The 26,207-nt window shown below is 38.2% G+C and overlaps 1 protein-coding gene across 13 annotated transcripts in view; it reads right to left on the reverse strand.

Moving 5' to 3' along the window:
- Positions 1 to 328: 328 nt before the first annotated feature.
- The window catches only part of Ada3 (transcriptional adaptor 3), a 42,780-nt gene continuing 16,901 nt past the window's right edge, over positions 329 to 26,207 (reverse strand). For all 13 annotated transcript variants that reach the window (XM_070093940.1, XM_070093932.1, XM_070093931.1 and 10 more), the window contains 10 exons: positions 18,188 to 18,448; positions 17,028 to 17,182; positions 16,052 to 16,183; positions 15,163 to 15,321; positions 12,565 to 12,669; positions 9,580 to 9,692; positions 7,675 to 7,772; positions 6,656 to 6,789; positions 1,955 to 2,116; positions 329 to 1,041 (listed from right to left, as the gene is read on the reverse strand). In XM_070093940.1, coding sequence (XP_069950041.1) covers positions 895 to 1,041; positions 1,955 to 2,116; positions 6,656 to 6,789; positions 7,675 to 7,772; positions 9,580 to 9,692; positions 12,565 to 12,669; positions 15,163 to 15,321; positions 16,052 to 16,183; positions 17,028 to 17,182; positions 18,188 to 18,446 — 1,464 coding nt within the window. In that variant the 5' untranslated portion in view covers positions 18,447 to 18,448 and the 3' untranslated portion in view covers positions 329 to 894. The remainder of the gene's footprint in view (positions 1,042 to 1,954; positions 2,117 to 6,655; positions 6,790 to 7,674; positions 7,773 to 9,579; positions 9,693 to 12,564; positions 12,670 to 15,162; positions 15,322 to 16,051; positions 16,184 to 17,027; positions 17,183 to 18,187; positions 18,449 to 26,207) is intronic.

Here is a 26,207-nt window from a genome sequence, read left to right on the forward strand (position 1 = left end):
GCTAGCTAAAACCTTTGGAGAGCTCTTCTCCAGTATCTAATTATTATTATAATCATAACTAAGTGCTAAACCCACAAAGGCCATACAGCACTGCATTGAGCATCTAAGAATGTCCTTTGTGAGGATGTTACCACAGGAAGCTTCCACCACCAGTGCAAGTATGTGTCACTTCCAGCCTATCATGGTATTATATTCACTAGTAATTTCATTACATTATTTTTATGGCATTATATGCAGCACTACAATATATTTATATGAAACATTGTATTTTATTTATGACTGTGAATGCTCAAATACTTGGTGTGAAAAGGAAAAATAACACACACTATACTTTCAAACTTTTAATATGAGATGATAATTAGTTGTACGTCAAACTTTCTAAAGAACACAATGAGATTATTCTTTCGTGTACATTGAAGAGAATCATGTCCTTGAAACCCCCATACCTCTTCTGTTTTTGTATGCTGGACACATACACACAAAAACAACTATTTTTATTAAGATACTCTATATTGTATTTCTTAAAGACAATTTAAAAATCTTATGTAGCTTGCATGATACAAAAGGTTAAAAAATATTTAAGTAATTAAATATTTAGAAAGCAGCAGCATGTACAATAACTTAAAATATTGTATGGAGTTACAGTATAGCCACACAGTACATTTCTGTACTCTTATCAGCATCCAAAAGTCAAAATTAAAGTACAGAAGATCCAAAACAATAATTTATATATCAATAACCTACATATTCATTCTTAATTATTTCACTGGCAAAGGGTTTTATACAATTTGTGTTACAAGGGCAACAGTTCTTGACACTGAGGAAATTGTGGCCCTAAAAGAAAATTACTGGCATTCTTATAGTGAAAGGTGATTTTATAATACATTACTAAATTTAGCAATTATTATTAGAAGCTAAATCTAGTTGTCTAACAATGACCTCACGGTCTTTTAAAGCCTTCCATGCAATATCCTTGTCCTTCTTAGATGGAGTTTTCTTTTTCTGCCGAGCTGCTGCTATTGTTCTGTACGCCTCCACCACCTGCCAAAGCCAAATATGTAAAACATAACACACGAGTCTTTAATCTTCAGTGTTACAAGGCAACAGGACCTATGTAGTCTAAACTATAAAAAAATTACAGCATCTTAAATTACTAAGTATATAAGCCTTCTAAATAAACCAGTCTTGTTTAATATATTTAATTTATTTATGCCACTATTATCTGTTACTCCTAATAAATTTTTCTGACTTGGGAGAATTGCTAATTACCAGAACAGGCTGGCCCTGCTTTACAGGGTTTTATTAATGTAATGGTTTTCAGTTACACCCATTCTTCATTTATTCAGACAACCTACAATAAATATATTCACCACTCACTATAAGGACAAAAATATTTTAAGGTAAGTAATGTGTGTACTGTATATGCATTTTTTAGGCCTAGCTCTACTGCTCATTTAATATATGATAGTTATCAGGCTCTTTTATGCATTTGAAAATGAAAAAAAGTCTATGTTTCATTTTATAGCAATTTTTGCTTGACAGCAGTAAACCAGAACTTAACCTGCTGTATAAGCAGGACCTGCCTGTAAATTTTTCTTTCTGAATAGCTTAACAAGCTGTTTTCTACATCTCAAGCTTCCTCCCTACTACCACACTAATCATCCTTATTTTTCAGCTTTCTTTACTCAAAATTCAATTAAAATCTACATAGTATTCAGCACTATCAGTACTGTACAAGGAGTTAAGTCACCAGTAATTTACTACTAATTCACAAGCAGTTTTTACTTTTTAAGACTAGTTCAAGAATTTTAGCTATTTTTCAAATTTGTATTGTTACTATTTTATTGAGGTATTTCAACAACACTCAATCATCTTAACACTACTATTACCCTGCATAATTTAAAAAATTTAATATTTTTTCTCTTTACAGGCAGCAACAACTCTACCAACTAACCTTTTGATCTGCATCTCTAAGTCTCTTTTTAAGATCATGACGCACTAGTGACTCTCGAGCAAGATTCAGCAAGCGAGTTAGTTGTGTGACATTGTGTGCTGAAACTGCACGAAGTTCAGATTGGCATCTCCGTAGCTCTGACAAGATTTCGTCTTCATCATCCTAATAGATTTAAAAAATTTTTAGTAATATTTGCTGGAATCTAGATTCATGGTCCATGAAATGTGTGCAATAACCAAGCACCCGTAGAAGTGCAGGACAGTAACAATAGATGGTATGGAATATCAACATTTACTTGATAAAAACACAAGAGCATTTGGAAACTATTTATATAACATTTTATTTATGCAGTTGAATTTTTTTTTTTAAGTCTTATAGATCACACCTGGTGGTAGAACAATTCATTAGGATGAAGAGAGGAAGTCACAGAATAACCACACTTACAAAAAGAAAGTTGTTCCAGCCATACTGTTGCAACACATTCTTTACGAGAGATTTTTTTGTGTTAACACCTTACTATGAAGATATTGGAAAATTGCAATGTGCCTACTGGCTCATGCTAGGTAGGTACTGAGTTTCACTGCTGAGTGGTGATATTGCTGGTGGCGGCAGTAGCAGTGGCAGCAGTAGCAGCAGTGGTGGAGGCAGCAGCAATAGTGGCAGTTAGTAGTTCAGAAGTAGCAAAAAGTAGTGAAAGAAAGGAAGTGAAAAGTAAGAATAGTAGTAGTACTGGTAGTAATGATGGTAGTAGTAGTAATGATGGTAGTAGTAGTATTGATGGTAGCAGTAGTAGTATTACTATTATTATTATTATTATTGGTAGTAGTAGTAGTTGTATTAGTAGCAGCAGTATTAGCAACAGTAGTAGTAGAAGAATTATTATTAGCTTACTTGGCTCAAAAAAATTTATGTTGGAAGCAATGACACATGTAAGGGAAAATTACCAGTTTATGCTGCTCTACTTTCTTTTGTCAGTTTTGGGTGTTTTCAAGATAACCATAATACAGAAGAAGCTTGTGCTTAAGAAATTCCATGAAGTGGATGCATCAAAATTTACTGCATCTGGGAAAAACTGCCATAAGCTGAAGTATATGTATCAGAGAGCATAAATGTACAACCCAAATAGATAAAAGGAACAACATGTGTCTCCTGCATAGGAATTCATGTAACCATCTAATGAAATATTCTGAGTTAAAAACTTGTAACAAAAGGAGGGGGGAAAATACAGAAGGAAATGCTATGAAAGTCCTCTCATCATGATATCTGACAATCAAATGCAACAAAAGCAGACTCCAGTTGGCAATACAGTGGACCCCCGCATAACGATGGCATCGCATAGCGATTTTTCCGCATAACGATTACTTTTATCGCAAAATTTTTGCCCCGCATACCGATTAAAAACCCGCATACCGATTTTCGTCCGAGACGCGTCCAATGTGCCCTCACATGTGCCGGCCGTCCCATTGTTTACCAGCCAGCCTCCGCGGTAACATCCAAGCATACACTCGGAATATTTCGTATTATTACAGTGTTTTCGGTGGTGTTTCTGGAAAATAAGTGACCATGGGCCCCAAGAAAGCTTCTAGTGCCAACCCTGTGGTAAAAAGGGTGAGAATTAGTATGGAAATTAAGAAAGATTTTGAAGGGTTTGGGGCTAACCCTGAGAAGCCTATGCCAGTTGTGGAATCCATTGTGCCTACTTCAAAGATTAAGGAAATGTGTGCAGAGTGGTTTGAACTGCAAACCTTTATAGATGAAAATCACCCTGACACAGCTGTTGCAAGCCGTGCTTGTGACTATTTCAATGACAATGTTATGGCGCATTTTAGGAAAGTCTTGAAGAAACGGGAGGTACAGAGCTCTATGGACAGATTTGTTGTGCGACAGAGGTCCAGTGACTCTGAAGCTGGTCCTAGTGGCATTAAAAGAAGAAGGGAAGTAACCCCAGAAAAGGACTTGCTACCTCAAGTCCTAATGGAAGGGGATTCCCCTTCTAAACAGTAAGAAGATAATGCTCTCCCCTCCTCCCATCCCATCAATCATCACCAGATCTTCAATAAAAGTAAGTGTCATGTAATTGTGCATGCCTTTTTCAGTTTGTGTGTATTAAAATTAACATTTCATGTGGTAAAAAAAATTTTTTTTCATACTTTTGGGCGTCTTGCACGGATTAATTTTATTTCCATTATTTCTTATGGGGAAAATTAATTCGCATAACGATTATTTCGCATAACGATGAGCCCTCTTGCACGGATTAAAATCGTTAACCGGGGGTCCACTGTACAAAGATTAAACCAGGTTTACTGCTGAGAACTACCAACTGAACAAATGACAAATTGAAAAAATGACAAGAGGCTCTTGACTCTCGCCCAGGCAGGTCATAGCAGCTCTCCTTACTTACTCTGTCTCCCTACGATCCCCGTTGGGGAGGGGAACCTTTACCAGCGTTGTCATCGCCTTGACTTACACGATGAGCTACGCAAATCGTGTAAAGATCAAACCAAGAAATGGTACCGTTGATGATTCAACAAAGATTGCTCTTGCAACTGTTGTTCAGGGAGCACTGGAAGTAAAATTCAACACCATATTGTCATTGAAAGAAGCATTCATTGTTGTGTGTCACGATGATGCTGAAGCAGAGAAGCTACTCACTACAGAAGCCATCACTACTCTTACTACTCAAGGGTTTACTGTTACGTCATCTCCTGCCCTCAGGGCAAGGAAATCAGTATTCCTAAAAAAACTGGACAAGATTCTGACGTCTCAAACACCTGCTGAACTCAAGTCATCCATCGAGACGCAAAATACTTGGGCTACTGTTGACAGCATTACAAAAATCCAAAATGCAACGTCCATGATCAAGGTCACCTTCACCGACGTGAACATGGCTGCCACTGCACTGAACGAAGGTCTTGCTGTCTACTACTACTACATCAGCCCTACCTACATTGAAGCAGAGAGCTATCACTACATCCAACATTGCTGGAACTGTTATTCATACCATCACACCATCAAAGCATGTCCAGTAAAAGACAAAAGTTCTGCACTACATGTGGTAGTGAGGGACACGCCTTCAGTTCCTGCACCGCTGCTGCTCCAACACAACCAGCGTGCTTAAACTGCAAGAGTAATGATCACCATACACTGGCAGCAAAATGTCCTACAAGAAAGGATATTATGAAGAAAACACAAGATGCAGCAAAGAAAAAACCTACTAGCAACACTCCAACATATGCAGCAATTGCAAAAATACAAGCAGACACTACAAAATTACTTCAAGCATCTACTCAGCCCGCCTCCACCACCACCACTACCATCACTCCTCCAACATGTGACGTAACGAAGATTCACTACTGTCTACTATACGCTCATATGCAAAACATGGCTGTACCTGGATCATTTAACTCTACCATCAACGAGTTATTTGCATTAAATAACATGCCTTCATTTACATTTCCAGCATCTCCACCTTCTGAAGAAATTCTCAAATTCACCAAAAACTTAATCGCCAACTCTTCTGCAGAAGTTCCATCAACACCACCAACTAGTGACGTCAATCCAACAACGACCAATGAGAAGCCTCCACCGCCACCACCTCTCACTGAATCCAACCAATCAGAAGCCTTACCACCAGAAACATCTTCTAATTCGTCTACTGAAGTTGAAAACGAAGCAACACCACCTTCCTCTACTCCACCACCGCCTTCTCTACTTAGATCACGTCGATTACCTGGAACACCATGGGTTAAACACAAAGGACTCATATTCTACGCCACGAGGCTGTACCCTGCAAGCATGACTCGCCTAGAACTCATCCAACATCTCCAAGACAACACTGTATCGTACCAAAGCGAAGAAAGACCATTCCCTACTTACAACCAGATACTCCACCAACTCCAAACCAACGAATACTACTACAGCTCTCCCATAAGTGTGATACAACTCTCCCGAAAACAATTTACCGCACTGATAAACGGTTTAAGACCATAACCAACTCATCCTGCTTGCTGCCTTCTGACACTCCCAGCTCCTACCGCTGCCTTCGCCATCCTCTCCTAGTGAGCCAAGCAATGACATCAGTCAAGCCTCTCTATCGACGTCTCCAGTACTTTTGTACCACGTGTCCCAAAGTGGTTGGGCCACTTGCCTTGATTCCTCCTCTTCCCCTCCTCCCCATCCTTTTCCAGTTATTTCCATCCTTCCATATCCTTCTTCCTTCCCATCTTACGACAGATCTCGTCGTCCTCGATTCGATTCGACTACCAACTACTACTCCCAGCAATATCATCACTCAATGTGCCAACAAGAGTCAAAACCTACCTGTCACAGGCTAGTAAGCCAACTGCAGTGCTTCTCTAATATTTGAACATTTTCTTGTGTAAACACATAACTATGATCCTCACTTCTGCCCATATACTGCTACCACCAAGTATGATCTACTGACCTTCAAAATGCCCGTTACACAGACAATATTTTATAAATCAAGTTTCCAATTGCTGCTCTTGTGTCTTTATCAACTGGTAGTTCAGGAGAATATTGCACACACTGTCAAGGAAAGGTTACACACTAAATTAAATATCCTGAGGAACAATTACTCAAATAATGTGCAAGACATTCACTGAATTCTGTAATGGTCTAAGTTATCAATATTTCCAAAAGCCTATGAAATGGCCTATTCTTACCCTCTATCAATTGTCTTACCTCATTGCCATAATCTGTCTCCATGACTCCTTGCTCCTGGAGTTCTTTTTTAATTCGTTTCTCTAGACTGGATGCGCTGCCTAAACCTAAAGATTTGATCATGCCGGGTCGTGTATGGCCTAATCCATCCACTCCTGTTCAAAAAATGTATATGTAGTAAATTATTATTTATCCATTAAAGCTCAAAGGACATGAATTGGGAGAAATTATGTGGCCTACAACTCCAAACCACTTGGGTTTCCATTTTGTCACTGTCATTAAATTAGTTGCAACAAAGAACTCTTACTAATTACACTGAACATTGAAAAGTTCAAGACTGGGGCCAAAATCACATTTTACACAACTTCTAATGCCCATTTGCCTGAGGAGTGACATTTGTTTATACAGTATACCCTTATCTTTCTGTTAATACAGGATAAAATTTCACACTGAATTTAACAATCACAGAGAACGAGGAATCATGCAAGTCTGGAGTTTCAGGACACACTGCTCCTTCCTTTCCATTTATGCTAAATTTACACTAGTGACAGGCATGCAAGAACATGAACAGATGTTATCTCACTCCAGATTTGTCATTAATAAAGTGTCTAAAATGTACACTTGGACTCCAGTCTGCACCCTTTCACTGCCTGGTGAATTCAGTAACAGTTCTGTTTAAAAAATTTTTATCGTCAATAATTCATTGAAAACGTACTCCATGTCCGTGGGTCAGGAGTTCCAACTTGCCTGATTCCTAATCTATATGTTGTTACAATCAATGTACGTAATCTGAAATATCATTTTGCTTAACTATGAAGAAATGACAGTGAAAAGACCTTCTGAATATCTTCATATATGCAACAAATGTTTTTCAAATTTTATCACATACAGAATTAAAAAAATCTCACATATTTTTAAACATAGTGAAAGCCTTCAGTAGTCAGGCACATTTTATGAACAGATCTAGAAATTAAAGAAAAATTAGACAGGTCACAAGTGAGATCCAAGTCGTTACTGTCAACACAGCCAGAAATATTTACCTTTGTTCTCAATGTCAGACACTAAGACATTCTCTTCAACCAGACCAGCAATCAATCTCTGTGTAAGAGGTCCGAGTGGAGCAACATCATCACTGCATCTGTAAATATTGTAATAATCTACCACCTCCTACATACATTTTCCAATGGGAATTTTTTTATCTGGTTTTTGAGTATCAAAGTCAATTGGTGGATGAATTTGGTAGGGTGTGCAAAAGAAGAAAATTAAAAGTGAATACAGGAAAGAGTAAGGTTATGAGGATAACAAAAATATTAGGTGATGAAAGATTGGATATCAGATTGGAGGGAGAGAGTATGGAGGAGGTGAATGTACAGTATTCAGATATTTGGGAGTGGACGTGTCAGCGGATGGGTCTATGAAGGATGAGGTGAATCATAGAATTGATGAGGGGAAAAGGGTGAGTGGTGCACTTAGGAGTCTGTGGAGACAAAGAACTTTGTCCTTGGAGGCAAAGAGGGGAATGTATGAGAATATAGTTTTACCAACACTCTTATATGGGTGTGAAGCATGGGTGATGAATGTTGCAGCGAGGAGAAGGCTGGAGGCAGTGGAGATGTCATGTCTGAGGGCAATGTGTAGTGTGAATATAATGCAGAGAATTCGTAGTTTGGAAGTTAGGAGGAGGTGCGGGATTACCAAAACTGTTGTTCAGAGGGCTGAGGAAGGGTTGTTGAGGTGGTTCGGACATGTAGAGAGAATGGAGCGAAACAGAATGACTTCAAGAGTGTATCAGTCTGTAGTGGAAGGAAGGCGGGGTAGGGGTCGGCCTAGGAAAGGTTGGAGGGAGGGGGTAAAGGAGGTTTTGTGTGCGAGGGGCTTGGACTTCCAGCAGGCGTGCGGGAGCGTGTTTGATAGGAGTGAATGGAGACGAATGGTTTTTAATATTTGACGTGCTGTTGGAGTGTGAGCAAAGTAACATTTATGAAGGGGTTCAGGGAAACCGGCAGGCCGGACTTGAGTCCTGGAGATGGGAAGTACAGTGCCTGCACTCTGAAGGAGGGGTGTTAATGTTGCAGTTTAAAAACTGTAGTGTAAAGCACCCTTCTGGCAAGACAGTGATGGAGTGAATGATGGTGAAAGTTTTTCTTTTTTGGGCCACCCTGCCTTGGTGGGAATCGGCCAGTGTGATAATAAAAAAAAAAAAAATAAAAAATAATAATTACCAAATTCATTGAAAACCAAATCATAGTTTCCATTATAAATACTGCTATCTATATTGATTAACAATAAAAATAATGTTTGCCAATTATTACAAGGATGGCAGCATTAAAAAATGAGGATATGATCTGCATAACCACGGGCTTTCTGTATGCACAACCAAATGTTACCTATCTCTGTACAGTCAGCCATCACTAATCCGGCATCACTGGGACCTGTAGTGTGCCGGATTAGTGAGTTTACTGGATTACAGAGTGGTTAGGTTAGAATACACTAAATTAACCTATCAATAGAAACTCTACTACGTCTTCCTCATTATCATCACTGCTGTCTCCTCCACTAGCTTGCTACTGTGGATTTACAACCATCTGCACATTTTCTGAGTCAGTATAATGGTGAAATTTGAGTCAGTATAATGAAGAAATTTGAAATTATGCTAGCCGAAATTAGTGCCGGATTACTGATGGAACCATATAAATGATTGCCAGATTAGTAATGGCCAACCTGCACAAACATTGTATCATGTGGAAATAAATCTTCGATTGACTTTGTAAAACTAGATTACTAGCTGGAAATTTTGGGTAGGAAAAGTGAAATTATATTACTAACTGGAAATGTAAAACTAGATTACTACATGGAAATGTGACACTGAAAAGTTTCAGTACAATAGAGAGATGTCTTTTCAACAAATTTGTACCTTTGTAAGCTGAGTCTTAATAAAAACTTACCCATTCATATCAACCTCCTTCAGGAGTTTATCAGACAAGTCAGAGTTGCTAGGATCTCCCTTGATGCCTTTCTTCTTACCTTCTGCCAACTTCATTCCTTCTTTCTGTTCATCCTGGGAAATATATTACATTTAACAATGACTATGGCCATAAATCCTAAATAATTCTTATCTGAAAAAGAAATACTTAATGGTGTATCTACAGGAAAATAGTTTAACCCTTCGACTGCCACAACCCCAAATCCTGAGGTGTCTCCTGGTGTCGAAAAATTTTTGAAAAAAAAAAAAAAAATAAATAAATTATTTTTTCTTATGAAATAACAGATAATGTTTTCCCAATGGTAATGACACCAAAAGAACGAAATTTGATGGAAAACTTATGGAATTACGCTCTCACAAAGTTAGTGACCTCGGCAATATTTACGAACTGGTGATTTCGCCCACTTTGAGCCCTATTTTTGGCTAATTCCATTATTCCAGTTGACCAAACTCATAGCTATTTTTTTAGAACTCCATTTGTTCTATCGACCGAGTACAAGAAACTGCCCATTTACCGATTTCAACTACCCAATAACGTGGTCAGAAATTTGCAATTTGGCCAATTTCATGCAAATTAAAAAAATATGCCAATTTCAAAATAGGGTCCAGAATGAACAAGACAGACATTCCTGGCTCTAAAATAACATTTTCTTTGTTCATCAGTCACGTCTCCAGGCCCCTCTGATATTACTCTTGCTTTCTATTTTGAATTTTTATTCATACAAAAAATAGAAGATTTACTGTTATGCAGACTACTGCAATAGTGTAATAATTGTATAAATTATGTCAACCCATGCATGACTACATATCAGAAAGGCTAATTGGACATTTATTGGACAATGACATCATTTATTTACTTTTGAACATCGGCAAAATTCAAACATTTCCCCTACTTTGAGGTTCTTTTCATAGTAAAACCAATAAAAATCACCTCCATTTCTATACTATGTTTTCCATTCTATCAAATGAGACCACGAAAACGAGAATACAACCATAAATACTATATGAAAATACACCACAAAGTTGGCATTTTAACCCAAAAACACGGTCGGAGTTTTTTTTTCTCATTATGCACTGCATGCTGCAGGATTTCTTTTATATGGTGCACACTGACCACACAGACTCATTCTCTCACATGTGGGCCTACCAGCTTTCTCCTGCTTGATTTGAAGCTACTAGAATTTTTGAGTACAGTGGACCCTCGACTAACACTATTAATCCGTTCCTGAGAGCTCATCGTTAGTCAAGTTAATTTTCCCCATAAGAAATAATGGAAATCAAATTAATCCGTGTAGGACACCCCAAAGTATGAAAAAAAATTGTTTTTACCACATGAAATATTAATTTTAATACACACAAACTGAAGAAGACATGCACAGTTACATGACACTTACCTTTATTGAAGATCTGGTGATGATTGATGGGATGGGAGGAGGGGAGAGTGTTGATGGTCTTAGTGTTTAGAAGGGGAATCCCCTTCCATTAGGACTTGAGGTGGCAAGTCCTTTTCCGGGGTTACTTCCCTTTAAATCTCTCAAACCAACCTTTGCTGGCCTTAAATTCACTCACATCACCACTAGTTGCTGGCATTTTTTTAATTAAATCGTCATGCAACTTCCTAGCCTTTTCACATATGATCGCGTGAGAGATGCTATCTCCTGCTATCTGTTTTTCGTTTATCCACACCAATAACAGTCTCTCAGCATCTTCGAGTACTTGCGATCTCAGTTTTGAAAACATAGTTGCACCTTTGGCAAGAACAGCTTCCTTGATTGCCGTTTTCTTGCCCACAATAGTAGCGATGGTTGATTGGGGTTATGTGTACAGCCTGGCCAGCTCGGAGACACGAGCTCCACTTTCATACTTAGCAATGATCTCTTTCTTCATATCCATAGTAATTCTCACCCTTTTTGCTGTAGGGTTGGCACCAGAAGCTTCCTTGGGCCCATGGTGAGTTATTTTGCAGGTGCAATAACTAAAAAGGCTGTGATAATATGAAATGTTCCGATTGTATGCTTGGAAGCGACCACGGTGGCTGGCTGGCTTGTAAACACTGGCCAGAAGTGGACGCGTCTCAGACAGAACGAATAGTGTTGGTCGAGTTTTTTAGCGCTAGTCGAGGCAAAATTTTTGCGTTAAAATGTATTGATAGTCGGATTTATCATTAATCGATGCCATCGTTGGTCAAGGGTCCACTGTATATATGCGTCAAACACAGTGGCTCCTAAGATGTATATATACGATCGAAACAGTCAAAGGGTTAAGGGGGTCATTCAGTGTGATTAGAAACGTGTAGTTACAAGAGTTGAGATATGCCTGTGGTGTCCCATCTTGTGTACAAAATGGGTATTACAAAGTACTGTAAATACTATACTCCATAGGGGAAATGGAGAAGAATCCTTTCTCCATAAGCCATCTGTGTTGTAAGAGGCAACTAAAATGCTGGGAGCAAGGGGCTAGTAACTGCTTTTCCTGTATAAATTACTAAATGTAAAAGAGAAAAAATTATAGTTTTTTCTTTATTAGGTCACCCTGCCTTGGTGGGTGACAGCCGATGTGTTAAAAAAAATACTATACAGCCTCTCCTCACTTAGTGACATACTTGTTTACCAACGCCTTGGACTTACGATGGGCTCTCTGACCAGTGTTCATACCTAAATAATGTATATTAGAGCTGATTTCCTCTATTCTGTTTATTTCAATATACAGTAAATTACTATATAAACATTTAAAAATAGTATACCAGAAATGTTATAAATGGTGTAAAAGTGACATTAAAACAATATCAAAGATGGTTGACACAAACCCACTACCATTATAGCATGCTCCTCACTTAGCGACGAATTCATTTAACGACATGGTCTTAGGAACGAAATTCCATCGTTAAGTGAGGAGAGGCTGTACTAGTAATTCATGCAAAGAAGGCCTGAGGTGAGGCAAGCCTTACCTGTAAATCTTCTTGTGCCCAACGCAGAGTGTAGTGACGACCAAGAGGAGGAGTCTTGAAGTAGTCACTGTCCTCACTGGGGCTGTTAATCATGTCCTCTAACATCTGGTAATGAGCAGTAGTATAATTTATAAATATTGTATGTATATAGTTAAAGAAATTTATTTAGAATATTTTTCCCAGAAAGCATACCTAATTATAACATGGGTCTATGGGAAAATGGGTTTTGCTTATGGTCCTTTTTTCTATGACACGTATCCTGGTCATTGAGGGAGAGTGTTACTGCAATTCTTATGTAGAAATATGTGTTGGATAAATATGGGCTTTTCTATGTAAGAGACTTGTATGAGGTGTATCCTACTGTAAAATAAATTCTTTTATTTTATTATTTTTTATTATCACACTGGCCGATTCCCACCAAGGCAGGGTGGCCCGAAAAAGAAAAACTTTCACCATCATTTACTCCAATACTGTCTTGCAGGAAGGGTGCTTTACACTACAGTTTTTAAACTGCAACATTAACACCCCTCCTTCAGAGTGCAGGCACTGTACTTCCCATCTCCAGGACTCAAGTCCGGCCTGCCGGTTTCCCTGAACCCCTTCATAAATGTTACTTAGCTCACACTCCAACAGCACATCAAGTATTAAAAACCATTTGTCTCCATTCACTCCTATCCAACACGCTCACGCATGCCTGCTGGAAGTCCAAGCCCCTCGCACACAAAACCTCCTTTACCTCCTCCCTCCAACCTTTCCTAGGCCGACCCCTACCCCGCCTTCCTTCCACTACAGACTGATACACTCTTGAAGTCACTCTGTTTCGCTCCATTCTCTCTACATGTCTGAACCACCTCAACAACCCTTCCTCAGCCCTCTGGACAACAGTTTTGGTAATCCCACACCTCCTCCTAACTTCCAAACTACGAATTCTCTGCATTATATTCACACCACACATTGCCCTCAGACATGACATCTCCACTGCCTCCAGCCTTCTCCTCGCTGCAACATTCATCACCCATGCTTCACACCCATGTAAGAGCGTTGGTAAAACTATACTCTCATACATTCCCCTCTTTGCCTCCAAGGACAAAGTTCTTTGTCTCCACAGACTCCTAAGTGCACCACTCACCCTTTTCCCCTCATCAATTCTATGATTCACCTCATCTTTCATAGACCCATCCGCTGACACGTCCACTCCCAAATATCTGAATACATTCACCTCCTCCATACTCTCTCCCTCCAATCTGATATCCAATCTTTCATCACCTAATCTTTTTGTTATCCTCATAACCTTACTCTTTCCTGTATTCACTTTTAATTTTCTTCTTTTGCACACCCTACCAAATTCATCCACCAATCTCTGCAACTTCTCTTCAGAATCTCCCAAGAGCACAGTGTCATCAGCAAAGAGCAACTGTGACAACTCCCATTTTATGTGTGATTCTTCATCTTTTAACTCCACGCCTCTTGCCAAGACCTTCGCATTTACTTCTCTTACAACCCCATCTATAAATATATTAAACAACCATGGTGACATCACACATCCTTGTCTAAGGCCTACTTTTACTGGGAAATAATTTCCCTCTTTCCTACATACTCTAACTTGAGCCTCACTATCCTCGTAAAAACTCTTCACTGCTTTCAGTAACCTACCTCCTACACTATACACCTGCAAAGTAACCTACCTCCTACACCATTATTAATTATTAGTATATAACAATTCTTGAGAATTGTTATATACTAATATGCATACACCCTGCCTCGGTGGGAGATGGCCGACTTGTTGAAAAAAAAAATGCATACAAAGAACATAGAGGATTATATAACAATAACAAACTGCAGTTCCAATCCTTCAAGCAATTACTATTAAACATTTGATGCTTTATGCATCAACTGTCATGACACTAGAGAATTTTTATACAACTGCCCATTTTCCCACCATTATACATGCCTATAATTGTTCTCTCCTCATTACTGGAGGTCAATATACATGTATATAGATATTTTCTTCTTCTATCTCCATGTGGGTTTTTATCTTCCACACAAGAGTACTTTCATGTACGTATTTATCTTTCACAGTACAGTGCCTGCACTCTGAAGGATGGGTGTTAATGTTGCAGTTTAAAAACTGTAGTGTAAAGCACCCTTCTGGCAAGACAGTGATGGAGTGAATGATGGTGAAAGTTTTTCTTTTTCGGGCCACCCTGCCTTGGTGGGAATCGGCCGGTGTGATAATAAAAAATATTTATCTTTCACACTTGCACATCTCACCATCTGTCATTCTGTACATGTGAACACCAAAAAAGTTTCATGAGTCACTACCACTTGCAAATTTAGTTTCTCTACCCCACATGAAAACAGCATCCAACATGTTTTTCATAAGAAACTGCAATCAAAAAGATACTGTACTCTTAACAAAATTATCATCAACAGTGCCACTTTCCTAATTGTCAATTAAATAAAGTGATATTATTACAAGAACATAGGAACATATACACAAGGTGCTATATCTACAATTAAAGTGGGAAATGTTAGTATAGTACTGTCATATACTCATGAGTTTCAGTTCATACAGAGTAGATAGAGAATATCACTCACCTTTATATCTTCCACAGTAATTTCTTGACAGTATTGCTCTACGTATGCCCAGAAGCGATTAGTGATATCATTCTTTGGCGGTGGTGGTTTCGGCTGCTCTGGTGGACCTAAGTCTGGCACATCAAATACTGGTTCATATTTCTGAACAGAGCATTTAACCTGTTGGGGTAATAAGAGCTTCTCTAAGGTATAGTAGCAAAGGAACAACCAGTTTATACATTACTGTACTATGATTACACCAACAGCCAGAAACTTAAAACAAGTGATTCAGTGTACAGTACTCAAATTTATGAGTAACATACTAATAGCAATGTCCTAAGCACATACTTCTCTTACCACACCTGCCATCTTCCACTGGAATGGGGTGGCCCCCATCTCCCCCCTAAAAGGGAAACAAATTCACCATCACTAGTTCAGTAGCTGTCATGCCAAAAGTGTACATACATCACAATTAGCACAACCATCTGAACTGCAATATCCCCACTCCTCATTCTGAGGGTAGGCACAGACCTTCTTACCTCCAGCTACCCGGTTTATCTGAATGCCTTCATAAATGTTAACTTTCTTACACTCCAACAGCACATCAAGCCATAAAATCCAGGCATTTCCATTTACTCGGAAATAACATGCTCACACAAGCCCCTAGCACTTGAAACCCCTTTACCTCCTCCCTCTAACCAAACCATATTTAACAACCCTCTGAATTATACCTTAGCTAACCCCACCCTGTTTTCTAATGTCTACACTTCAAATTCTATGAAAATATTCGTACCATATACGTACTGCACTCAAACATGACACCTTCCCTGCTTTCCTGTAATGTATAAATTCTAATGTACAACACTATTTTGAATTACAAAAATTTTCACTAAATGCTAGTAAAATATACCTTAGAGGGTTTAACGCCTGGTGGAGGTCCAGGTGAGGATAAAACCTCACGAGACTTTCCACTAGAATCTTTCATCTTCTTTGATGGTCTGTCACCCTCCTCGCGCTTCATCTTTTTTCCCGGAGACACAGCCTTGAATAAAAGCAACACTAGTGAGCTCATGATCAGTTCTTGCATACTCAACATGAAATAAAATTTAGGCTGAGTAATGTGTTAAGCAGAAAATAAAATGTTGAAGTGAATAAAGGGTGCAGAGGACATGAATGTGAACAGGAGTAAATGCCAATGACAGATAACAGAACACTTGTGATATATCGTATAGTGAAAGTATTTTACGAAAATAATAAGCTACTGCTGTTGTTCCTTTCTACATAAATGAAGTTAGGAGAGTAAGGCAGAATACATGACAAACAAAGACAATTACAGTGAGGAAAGAAACATCAAGATGGGAAAAAATGACAAGAGGGATCCTTCTAAGGTTGATCTTTGGACCAACAATTTTCCTGATGCAAAGTATATTAACAGTCTATCAAAGATGGTTGTGTCCTTTATACTTGTGTTTGCATATGATATGAGGTTAATGAGGATGATATAAACAAACGATAAATGCAAAACAACACTTAAGTCCATATTTCAAAATGTGACTTAAAAAAAAAAAAAAGGGGGAGGGGGTCTGAGTGGGTGGATGCTGTGGGTGAGAGGTGAAGGGTGAAAGGTTAGGAGACAGGAGCGGGGGGAAAAGAAATATGAATACAGAATACTACTTTAGAGTTTATAATGAGGTTTTCTGCTTTAGCACGATAAACTACCCCAGTATTACAGAACTACAGTACTGTACTGCCAATTCTCCTATCTAGGGAGAGGGAGGAAGGAGACAATGACAATAACAAATTTAAAAAAAAAGACAAAAATTATTGGGGATACAAAATACCAAACAAAAAAGCCCTTTAACAAAATATTACAACATAGTACTCACAGGCTTTGGAACGTATTTCCCTTTTTCTAATTGGTAAATAATAGATAGCTGGTTGTTGAATGCCATCTGCCGCACCAATACAGATGAAAGCAATAGCTCCAGCTCTAACTGAAGACCATCCAGTTCCTCCATTGACACACCTTCATTATTTACCACTGTGGATGACACCATTGAATGATTTGGAGTGGAGTGCAAGAATATTGCAATCACTTTAATTCCTTATCTTTCCAAATAGTACGTATCTTAAAAACAAGCCAGGTTATCCCTATGCAGTATATACAATATAAAGAGGGATGACAATTATTTAAGCTACTACAAATTCTTAAAAATGCTGCAATGTTACAAGAATAAGGGTATTCAGTAATTCAATATAAAATTTGAATAAAAGATACACTAAGACTGAAGTTAGGTACCTGAATTGATACAAAACATGCCTTTCTAGTAATAAATAAGTTGGAGACAGGGAGCCTCTGGAATCTTCAGGCAAAGAGTTCCAGATTTTAGGCCCTTTTATACACACTGAGTTTTTACACAGGTTGAGTTGGGCACAGGGAATATCAGAGGCTTTTGTATCTAGTATTATGCCTATGAGTTCTCTTGCTGCTATAAAGAAACTATTACAAAAAGTAACCAATCTACTTCCTAGTGGAATATACAGTATTTCATTTAACTATGTCAAACATACAATTGCTTTATTCTAGTTTTACAAACCTCTATTCTGAGCCTATATAATGGTTGCAATAAGCAAAATATAATTACATCCTCTCCTCACTTAGTGACAACTCAGACTTACGATGGGCTCTCTGGCCAGTATACATACCTAAATAATGTATATTAAGAGCTGATTTCATCTATTCTGTTTATTACAATGTACAGTACACTACTGCATAAACATTTAAAAATCCGTATACATACCAGAAGTGTTATAAATGGTGCTAAGTGTCATTAAAACAATATCAAACATGGTTGACACAAACCCACTACCATTATAGTATGCTCCTCACTTAGCAACAAATTCACTTATCAATGTGGTCTTAGGAACGGAACTCTGTCGTTAAGTGAGGAGAGGCTATATATGCATACAGTGGTACTGTACTACTGCTATTTTGAAGATTTAACTTAGGATAACCCAACAAAGTAAAATTCAGTAATGTACTTACATGCTGTGTAACGAGGGAGTGATCGAGCATGGTCCAGGGAACCAACAACAGGAAGACCAAGGGGACAGTCTTTAAGATCCATGGGGTCATCTCGTTTACTACTACTACTGTTGCTACTGCTGCTACTGCTACTACATCCATTATTCCCACTGCTTCCACTGCTGCTGCCACTACCTGAACGTTCCTTGTCTTTGTGACGGAATAATTTACCAGATGATTTGTGAACACTTTTAGATTTATTTGGGGAGGGGGGCATCATTCCTGAAATTAATAAAAATGGTAGAATTACTAACAAAATGTTAGGTAAAAGGATACAGATGCAACTAATGTGACATTTTGTTGTGGCAATGTTTTGCTCTTTAGGAGCTTTCTCAAGGTCAAGCATACAAAGCTCCTGGAGCAAAATGTTGCCACAATAAAATGTCACATTAGCTGAATCCATGTCCTTTTACCTAAGATTCCCAAAATTAGTTATAAAGGAATTACTTATACTGTAGAGTTTTAATGTAATACATATTTACTTAATTAAAAATACTCGATATCTGTAAGAGTATGCAATGTTTATCTACCCAATAAATTATAATTATTAATCAACGACAAATAATGACTTACGTGTTTGCCTTATAAAATGATAGTGGAAACCTAATCCCACCTTCCACATTAAAACGCTTGTAATTAGATTAGATTTTTCCACCAAAGTGGCTAGTGTATTGTGCACCCTGTATCCATCCTGTGGACGGTAGCGCAAGAGCATATGGATACACAAAAGGCCTAGGAACTAGGCCCCAAAAGGTTAACAGGAGTACATCTGGATTTATATCTACAGTTCACTTATCTGTTACAAACAAATTTAGGAAATTTGCTTAATACAGTGGACCCCAGGTTAACGATTTTAATCCGTGCAAGAGGGGTAATTGTTATGCGAAATAATCGCTATGTGAATGAATTTTCCCCATAAGAAATAATGGAAATCAAATTAATACGTGCAAGACACCCAAAAGTATGAAAAAAAAAATTTTACCACATGAAATATACATTTTCCCACACACAAAGAGAAGGATACATGCACAATAGTAGAGTAGTACATGCACAGTATATATTGTGCATGTACTAGTCTACTAAATGAAGAATAAATGACACTTACCTTTATTGAAGATGCAGCAATGACTGATGAGACACTGTGTCCTGGGAGTGCCTTTTCCTCCTGAGTACTGTAGGTCCTGTTTGGCATTTTCTTCCAGAACAGGCCTTATCACACTGTGTATGCCACTACGATTCTTAAATCTCTCAAACCAACCTTTGCTGGCTTTAAATTCACCAATATGAGCACTAGTTCCAGGCATTTTTCCCTGCACCTGGGTGTTAGTCGACTTGTGTGGGTTGCATCCTGGGAGACAAGATTAAGGACCCCAATGGAAATAAGTTAGACAGTCTTCGATGACACTGACTTTTTTGGGTTATCCTGGGTGGCAAATCCTCTGGGGTTAATTGTTTCTTGGTATTCTCAATAAGCCACACCAACAACGGTGCTACAGCAGCAGCAGCAGCTGACAGTGCAGCAGCAGCAGCAGCTGACAGTGCAGCAGCAGCAGCAGCTGTACCACCAATAGTAGCGATGGTTGATTGGGGTTTATTATACAACCTGGCCAGCTTGGAGACATGCACTCCACTTTCATACTTATCAATGATCTTTTTCTTCATCTCTATTGTAATTCTCACCCTTATTGCTGTAGGGTTGGCACTAGAAGCTTTCTTGGGGCCCATGGTCACTTATTTTCCAGAAAAAGCACCGAAAACACTGTAATAATACGAAATATTCCGATTGTATGCTTGGATGTTACCGCGGAGGCTGGCTGGTAAACAATGCCACCGGCGGAACATGTGAGCGTGGCTCAGGCCGCACATTGGACGCGTCTCGGACGAAAATCGGTAAGCGGGTTTTTAAGCGGTATGTGAGGCAAAATTTTTGCAATTAAAGTAAGCGGTATGCGAAATAATCGCTATGTGATGCCATCGTTATGCGGGGGTCCACTGTATATCTGGTACAGTGGACCCCCGCATAACGATCACCTCCCAATGCGACCAATTATGTAAGTGTATTTATGTAAGTGCGTTTGTACGTGTATGTTTGGGGGTCCGAAATGGGCTAATCTACTTCTCAATATTCCTTATGGGAACAAATTCGGTCAGTACTGGCACCTGAACATACTTCTGGAATGAAAAAATATCGTTAACCGGGGGTTCACTGTATCTTATTTTCATTAATAAGATATCCTGACATGTTACATAGGCTATTATACTGTCTATCCCTATATTCCTCAATAAGCACATAGTGTTCAAGATAGTGACCACAGGGCTGGCCACATGCATACTTTGCATTTGGTTTGATCATCATCTGTGTATTCATAGAAGCACTTACGAATGGCCTTTTATTGTACAGTATCAATTTCAAGAGTGTAGCATTTTGTGAGAGGACAGATGTATGTGTGCATGGTATTTGCAAGTTGTGTGTACAGTATATTATATATAGATAAAGATAGAAATGTTAAAAGCAGGTGGGGATGTAGTTTTGGAGTGGTTGGTGCAATTATTTAATAAATGTATGGAAGAGGGTGAGGTACCTAGGGATTGGCAGAGAGCATGCATAGTTCCTTTGTATAAAGGCAAAGGGGACAAAAGAGAGTGCAAAAATTATAGGGGGATAAGTCTGTTGAGTATACCTGGTAAAGTGTATGGTAGAGTTATTATTGAAAGAATTAAGAGTAAGACGGAGAATAGGATAGCAGATGAACAAGGAGGCTTTAGGAAAGGTAGGGGGTGTGTGGACCAGGTGTTTACAGTGAAACATGTAAGTGAACAGTATTTAGATAAGGCTAAAGAGGTCTTTGTGGCATTTATGGATTTGGAAAAGGCGTATGACAGGGTGGATAGGGGGGTAATGTGGCAGATGTTGCAGGTGTATGGTGTAGGGGGTAGGTTACTGAAAGCAGTGAAGAGTTTTTACGAGGATAGTGAGGCTCAAGCTAAAGTATGTAGGAAAGAGGGAAATTATTTCCCAGTAAAAGTAGGCCTTAGACAAGGATGTGTGATGTCACTGTGGTTGTTTAATATATTTATAGATGGGGTTGTAAGAGAAGTAAATGCGAGGGTCTTGGCAAGAGGCATGGAGTTAAAAGATAAAGAATCACACATAAAGTGGGAGTTGTCACAGTTGCTCTTTGCTGATGACACTGTGCTCTTGGGAGATTCTGAAGAGAAGTTGCAGAGATTGGTGAATGAATTTGGTAGGGTGTGCAAAAGAAGAAAATTAAAAGTGAATACAGGAAAGAGTAAGGTTATGAGGATAACAAAAAGATTAGGTGATGAAAGATTGGATATCAGACTGGAGGGAGAGTATGGAGGAGGTGAATATATTCAGATATTTGGGAGTGGACGTGTCAGCGGATGGGTCTATGAAAGATGAGGTGAATCATAGAATTGATGAGGGGAAAAGGGTGAGTGGTGCACTTAGGAGTATGTGGAGACAAAGAACTTTGCCCTTGGAGGCAAAGAGGGGAATGTATAAGAGTATAGTTTTACCAACGCTCTTATATGGGTGTGAAGCATGGGTGATGAATGTTGCAGCGAGGAGAAGGCTGGAGGCAGTGGAGATGTCATGTCTGAGGGCAATGTGTGGTGTGAATATAATGCAGAGAATTCGTAGTTTGGAAGTTAGGAGGAGGTGCGGGATTACCAAAACTGTTGTCCAGAGGGCTGAGGAAGGGTTGTTGAGGTGGTTCGGACATGTAGAGAGAATGGAGCGAAACAGAGTGACTTCAAGAGTGTATCAGTCTGTAGTGGAAGGAAAGCGGGGTAGGGGTCAGCCTAGGAAAGGTTGGAGGGAGTGGGTAAAGGAGGTTTTGTGTGTGAGGGGCTTGGACTTCCAGCAGGCATGCGTGAGCGTGTTTGATAGGAGTGAATGGAGACAAATGGTTTTTAATACTTGACGTGCTGTTGGAGTGTGAGCAAAGTAACATTTATGAAGGGGTTCAGGGAAACCGGCAGGCCGGACTTGAGTCCTGGAGATGGGAAGTACAGTGACTGCACTCTGAAGGAGGGGTGTTAATGTTGCAGTTTAAAAACTGTAGTGTAAAGCACCCTTCTGGCAAGACAGTGATGGAGTGAATGATGGTGAAAGTTTTTCTTTTTCGGGCCACCCTGCCTTGGTGGGAATCGGCCAGTGTGATAATAAAATAATAATGTGTGAACATGTCATACATTATGTATAAGATGTGTACGTGTGATAAATCATGTACAAGACGTTTGTGTGGTATGCTCTGTATAAAATGTTTTTGTGTAGTATGCTATGTGTAATAATGTTGGTAGAATTACCAACAATATGTAAAGCAAAAGGACACAAGTGCAACTAATGTGACATTTTATTGTGGCAATGTTTTGCTCTCCAGAAGTCTTAGCAAGAATCCTCCTGAAAACAGTAAATCCTGCCATCACATAGTCTCTCCTGTTAATACTACACAAGAACATTACAGAGAATGAACATTGAAACAGGCCTTCTCTATCCAGCCCCCAATAGAAATATTTGTCTAACCAAATTTTTATGTTTCCCAAATAATAGCCTTTATATCGTTTACTCTTGTGCAAGTTAATTGTTCAACATATTGTATTACTTCTACTACTACTACTACTACTACTACTACCACTAGTATTGCACCTCACTCTGAGCCTATATATACCATCTGTGTCCATGTACGGTTAGTAACGGTTTGTAACGGCTAGCCAATACTGTAAATACCGAATTACAGAATATATCTACCTGGATGAGGACTAACAAACTTACACTAAACATTGACAAAACCTACTTCATTCAGTTTGGTAACAGAGCTACAGATGTCCCTCTTAACATAGCGATAAATGGATCACCTATCACAAAGCTAACAGAGGGAAAATTCTTAGGAATCCACCTTGATAATAGACTCAAATTTCATACACATATACAACAAATTTCTAAGAAAATTTCCAAGACTGTAGGTATACTATCGAAGATACGGTACTATGCTCCACAGTCAGCCCTCCTGGCCCTATACCACTCTCTAATTTACCCCTATCTCACCTATGGAATTTGTGCATGGGGCTCAACAACAATTAACCATCTCAGACCACTAATTACCCAACAAAAGGCTGCAGTTAGAATGATAACAAATTCTCACTACAGGCAGCACACTCCACCAATATTCAAAACACTCAACCTACTCACCATACAAAACATCCATACTTATTATTGCACCTATTACATACATAGAACACTTAACTCTGATATTAACCCTCCCCTCAAACATCTCCTTGCCAACCTCAACAGAACACATGACCATAACACAAGGCACATATCACTCTTTGATGTTCCTCCTGTCCATCTCACGCTATGCAAAAACTCAATGCACATAAAAGGCCCTAAAATCTGGAATTCATTACCTGTAAATATAAAAGAAACACTACCTGTTTATAAATTCAAGTCTCTTCTCAAAGATCACTTACTCACCCAAAACCAAATAAATACTGAATAACTGAACCTTATAAATTGTATATCTTAAATGTTTCTCACAATTATATCACATAAATGTTAAACCTAAAACCCAATCTAACTTTATTATTTTTTTAAATACACTATCTAACAGAATACTCCATTCGACTGAATGTACAGCAATGCATGCAACCATATGACCTGTCTTTGTAATACTCATTTGTGCTTTATAGTTATCTGTTTACAATAATGTTTTATCACTGATTTCATCATTGCTTAGTTAATCTTAAGTTAATTTTAAGCCAGCCCGTAATGCTATGCATATAAGTGGCTTTGGCATGCTGCTCTTACCTGTATTTTTTTGTACCTCTGTATGTATGCTCAAATTACTAAATAAATAAATAAATAAATAAATAAAGCTCCTGGAGAGCGAAACATTGCCACAATAAAGTGTCACATTAGTTGCACTTGTGTCCTTTTACTTTACATAGTATGCTATGTATTAGATGTGTGTGATGTGCTATATATAAAAAGTTTGTGTATGGTATGCTATGTACAAGATAATTGTGTACTATGCTATGTATTAGATGTTAGCATGCTATGCTATGTACAAGTTGTTTGTATGATATGTATGCATACAAGTATAGGATGTGCATGCATATTATGTCATGTATTGGATGTGACTGTGTGGTATGCCATACATAAATTGACAATTCTGATATTAAAACTTCCACAAGCTATGAATTTGTTATATACAATTCAAAATTATGTAAGCAGCCAGGAAGCAGCAGCATAATCGAAGTTTATTAAAGCATTCTAACTAAAAGCCTTTCCTGCACTTTACCTAATACCACATAGTACTATATATTATTGATATAACTTAAAAATTTAAATTACGTATTTCAAGAACAATATAAGACATGAGTGTGAGGCTGAGAAAATTATACAAAACACATGTAGTTCATGCAAATCCTCTTTTGCTTTCTTTCAAATTGTCACTTTTACCAAAGCAAGACACTTAAGGTGTTCCATAGCTGGGCTGGTAGCACACTCAGCTCACACATTGAGGTCCATGGTTCAATCCCTGGTACGGATAGAAACTTTGGGCATCTTTTCTTAAGACACCTGCTGTCCCTGTTCACCTAGCAGTAAATAGGTACCTGGGTGTTAGCCGACTGGTGTGGGTCGCATCCTGGGGATAAAACTGACCTAAGTTGCCAGAAATGCTTTGCATAACAAGGACCTTTCTAAATGGTATGTCACTGATGTCAGCTAGACCTGTATAAGGTGCATCATGTACTTGTAAAAGTAAAGATTATTATTATTAGTAAGGGCTAGATATAATATACTGTACAGTACATGTATATGCTTTATGCCTCTCTGATCTACTGCCTAATTCTCATTTTGTTAGGTAAAAGGACACAAGTGCAACTAATGTGACATTTTACTGGGGTAATATTTCACTCTCCAGGAGCTTTGTCAAGCCGTCACCAGCAGCTTGACAAAGCTCCTGGAGAGTGAAACGTTGCCATAATAAAATGTCACATTAGTTGTATTTGCATCCTTTTACCTAACATAGTAATTCTACTATCAATACAATTCTTGTTTTGTCTACACATAGGTCCCATTAGTCTTCTCCCACTAATAATAATAACAATAATAGTAATAACTAATTTATTTTAATTCATTATATATGACTAGTACAATAAATTAAAAACACAGTATTTTGGGTAAGTTAGACTAGGACTAAGCCTACTTAACACTAAAAGACTACATACTTGTGGCACTTTTTATGCTTATGGCACTAGTATAAGGTATTGAGAAAATTAGAAATACTAATAGTTAAGATACAAATTCCAAGGTTATTTAATAGAAATTATTAAAATGCAATGGACAAATTAGAAATGGGATGAATATTACTTTATGAAATAATAAAAGATTAGATTCTCATCAGAGACTGTTCAATACATTAATTTTATTAAAATGACAAGCTGAAAATGATTGGACTGTTTTCCAATACATCATATACAGTCTATCCCACTGTACCCATCATTAAAATTTATTTTTAACTGCTAGCCTATATACTGTCATTTTTTAACCTCAAACATCTTTTAATTCCAATGAATTACTTATGCTGTACTGCAACATACTGAATGAAATTACCTGCTAGGACTAAGATTAACTTAACCTAATTTGGTTTACCAACTTAACCTAAGCCTAGCATAATCAACCGATTATTTGTTGATAGTTAACCTAACTTAGCCTAACTATACAGGAATAGTAGCCATTTCAAAAGCATGCATAATGGGATGATTATTAATGTATTAAAAATATGTTAAGACCTGTAACTGAAGTACGTACAGTAAACTCTCAGTTTAACAGATTAGGGGAGCAAATGGCTGTCAGTAACACTTGTGATGGATAGTCAAGATTGTTTTGCCGTGATTGTAATAATAGTAGATTTTGATTATGATTTCCGAATCGACCCAGCAGATACTGTAT

Source organism: Cherax quadricarinatus, chromosome 44 (assembly GCF_038502225.1).
Source record: "Cherax quadricarinatus isolate ZL_2023a chromosome 44, ASM3850222v1, whole genome shotgun sequence".
In the NCBI taxonomy this organism is placed as follows: Eukaryota; Metazoa; Arthropoda; class Malacostraca; order Decapoda; family Parastacidae; genus Cherax; species Cherax quadricarinatus.